The sequence below is a fragment of the Hyposmocoma kahamanoa genome, unplaced genomic scaffold (assembly GCF_003589595.1).
Source record: "Hyposmocoma kahamanoa isolate Upper Pololo Valley unplaced genomic scaffold, ASM358959v1 185, whole genome shotgun sequence".
Lineage (NCBI taxonomy): Eukaryota > Metazoa > Arthropoda > Insecta > Lepidoptera > Cosmopterigidae > Hyposmocoma > Hyposmocoma kahamanoa.
The window spans coordinates 2,199,611-2,203,225 of NW_020653715.1; the positions used below are offsets into that span (position 1 = coordinate 2,199,611).

At 36.0% G+C, this 3,615-nt stretch overlaps 1 protein-coding gene across 1 annotated transcript; it reads left to right on the top strand.

Moving 5' to 3' along the window:
- The first annotated feature begins 1,608 nt into the window (after positions 1 to 1,608).
- On the top strand, positions 1,609 to 3,256 carry LOC113226258 (3-oxoacyl-[acyl-carrier-protein] reductase FabG-like). The gene is made up of 2 exons (XM_026458821.1): positions 1,609 to 2,137; positions 2,833 to 3,256. Exons 1-2 carry the CDS (start codon positions 1,609 to 1,611, stop codon positions 3,054 to 3,056), a joined length of 753 nt encoding a protein of 250 aa, XP_026314606.1. The 3' UTR covers positions 3,057 to 3,256.
- Positions 3,257 to 3,615: the final 359 nt, after the last annotated feature.

The window sequence follows — 3,615 nt, forward strand, 5'->3', positions numbered from 1 at the left end:
TGGTACAATACAAAACATGAAATTAGCAAATAAAAGCGTTACAAGTGTTTTGCGTGTCATTCAACTTACCCTAAAGCGGGAACTTTCACATTCACAACTATTTACGTACGTTAAATGTGATCGGAAGAAATACGGTAATACGTAGTACGGCTGCTTCGTCATGTTTTTGCTCAAATTGTACGATTAGTGATGTTCACTTGCAACACACTTCTCGATTCTGATCGATTTAGGAAACAAAGGGATGATAATCCTTAGAAAGTGTTATAAAAATATTCTATAAATCGTATTCTGGTATTATTCCACTACATTCATATTTCATGGCCTCTTACAACAATTGAAAAATCGTTATTCGTCTAAATAAGTACTGCGTGCGTGTCTTCGATTTTAATCAAAAGAAGATTTCCCATCACTAAATAACGCTTGTGACGTCATAGGAGGGACTAACAATATAGCACGTTTGGCTTTCATACAGATTGCATTTGATCATCATATCTGATTTTATTATATAATTATGGAACTGGAATACAACGTCAAACAATCATCGTCATATTCGTCATCCCTTATACGTCCCAATGTCTTCAAGCCTTTCTTGAAGACATTGGGACTTTCTTGAAACCCTTGTTTAGGTCATAATCCGTCACACTGGCCGATTGCGGATTGGGAACAACAAACGTTTTCAATAGGCTGTTTTTTTTATATTAAATACACCACGATCTCAAATGATGTTGAGAGTCGATGTGGTAGGCGATGGTACGTGTTTGTCTAAAAAATACCTATTCTCTCCCGTACCTGGAAAAATTCCAAATTGTACTTTTCAGGAAACTCTGTAGGAGTCTCCTCTATGGAGAAAGTTAGCACATAGCTCGCGACGAATGCCATTTGGAACTTCACAAATTGTTCAGGGGTTAGGAAAGTTAGGAAAGGATTTAGGTCATACTTCGTCACACTAACCCAAGGCGGGTTGTGGACATCATACGTTTTCCATATTGTTTTTTTAATATGAAATAGACGATCACAATCTCACATACGACGATGCGACTGACGATGGTACGCGTTTGCCTAAAAAACGCCTGTTCATCAAAGCGCTTCTTCCGAAAAGATAGCATATTAATACATTAAGTTTAGAACAACAACAACGATGACATAAGGATGAAGTATTCTGGACTTTCTAGTCGACCAAAAGAGGAACGGTGAAGATGTAACTAATTTAATAAATTCCTACGCACACTCGTTGTGAACCATCGTCCAAATGCAGCTGTCATCATGATTGGCAATAGGTATTGCTAATAAACAGTTACAACAATTAATCAATATTTAATTGTTATTGGACCTATCAGAGATAAATAATCAAATTAAACATTATCTATGTATGTCCCTGAATTTAGAACTATAAATGTACACGTTTTTATCTTTACTTTATTTGAAATAGTGTACTTGATAGAGACGTTATAGTCTTTACCATTTACCGGTCACCAAAACAATAAATTTTATACATACAATTTTAAAGCAACAGTACGAAATCAAAAAACTAAATTTTTGAAAAATTATAAAAGTCGAATAGTGCTGTATCAATACCAGAAAAATAAGAAAGTAGAAAAAATACCAAAAATGAGTTTTACAGGGAAATCAGTGATAGTCACAGGGGCGAGCTCCGGTATAGGAGCTGCTACAGCCATATTGTTTGCTGAACAAGGGGCCAGTGTAGTCATAATCGGGCGAAATGAAACCAAACTAAATGCTGTAGCCGGAAAACTTCCAAAGAATGCCAAGTCATTGATTCTGAAAGCTGATGTCACTACAGACGCTAAGAAAATCATCGATGAAACTGTGAATACGTTTGGCAAAATTGATGTACTGGTCAACAATGCAGGGTTTGGCAAACTTGGTAGTCTTACTGATGGGAAATTCTTGGAAGCTTATGACGCTGTAATGAAAACCAACATGAGAGCTGTAGCTGAACTTACTATGTTGGCTCTTCCACATCTAATGAAGACTAAAGGGAATATCATTAATATTTCAAGCGTTGCATCTATGAGGACGTCTGTGACGAGAAATGGAAGTAGCCTAAGTTATAATGTTTCCAAGGCTGCTTTGGATCATTTTACTAGAGGAGCGGCGTTGGAATTTGCTCCTAAAGGTGCGTATTTTTATGTAGCTTTATATTTAGTGAAAAAATAACTAGACATTATGCATATAGATCACTTTCCGTTTCTCGTAAGTCAAGATATAGTCATACTACGACCTAATTATTATTTTACGAAGCAGGTATGTTCCTGCACTTCAAATAAACTGCCGTAGAGACACTTCATAACACCTAAACAACAAATTCGAATTAAAAGTAATGTGAATTCGTGACCCGCCAAAATTTATCTCACTAATACCGTCATGTGCCTGGATTTAATTTTGTTATCTTCTTTGATATGAACTTATTTTACATCGTGATAACACGGCACTAATCACCAAAACATGATTATATAAAAAGTCATACATATAAAGTGCACAATTGCCTTGCTGACACGACCACCACGGCCCAACGGTTTGCACTGTGGTTTGCACTGTACATGTTAAATGAGGAGGTCCCGTTGCTCAGATAATCATCAGACAGGGAAAACCCTATTTGAGACCAAGTTACTGTTCTGACTGTCTAGTACATTATTAGTATTTATATTAACTCCATATCAGAATCTTAATCCGAATGACCCACTATAAGAGACTGATTTCCAACAGAGATACACTAGTCCAGGGAAATTGACCTGATTTTGATATTGTTTCAATGCATTTTAATCCATTCCATCGTAGTAACTCCAAAATCCACGAATACTATTCTTACAGGTATCCGAGTCAACAGTGTCAATCCTGGACCAGTAGCAACAGACATCTTAGAAAACATGGGTATCGACATGAGCTTCGATGATTTTAAGACGATGACTCCTCTGAAGAGAGTTAGTGCTCCCGAGGAGATTGGTGAATTGATTATGTACCTTGCTAGTGATAAAGCTCGAGGAATCACTGGTTCAATTATAGTTACAGACAATGGGTTTCTTTTGCAAAACTAAAGTAGATAACGCTGGGGATAGTCCAAAGTCCAAAGGTGTAAAATGTACGCCTGATTAGGTATATATTCGTAATATTACTTTTCAATTAAAAGAATTGCAAAGTTGTCTAGATTACAATCAACTCGAACACTTTGGTGTCAAAACCAAATAATAATAAGACTTGTTTCAAGTAACTCAATTTCGAAGTAAACTTCTTAGTCTAACTCACTTAAACTAGATGGGGCCTTTGTGAGGATTGGCGCTATATGGTTTTGGTTTGATTGGCTCTATTAACGCTGTGCTAGAATGCCACATAGCGCCAATCCCTACTAAAACCCGAATAGAGCTCAACCGATTTGAAATTTCCCACACAATGACAACGCTGTTTATAAGTATTGCGATTTTGTTATTAGTTATCGTGACTCTTAATTCTTTCTATTGTGTTAATCATGTTGTTATATATTAAATGCTTTTAAGGAATGTTTACATGTGTTTACACTTTACCTTTAATTAATATTTTATAAGTACATCGTAGCAAAGAAAAACATATTTAGCAATTTATACAACAAAAAAACATCGC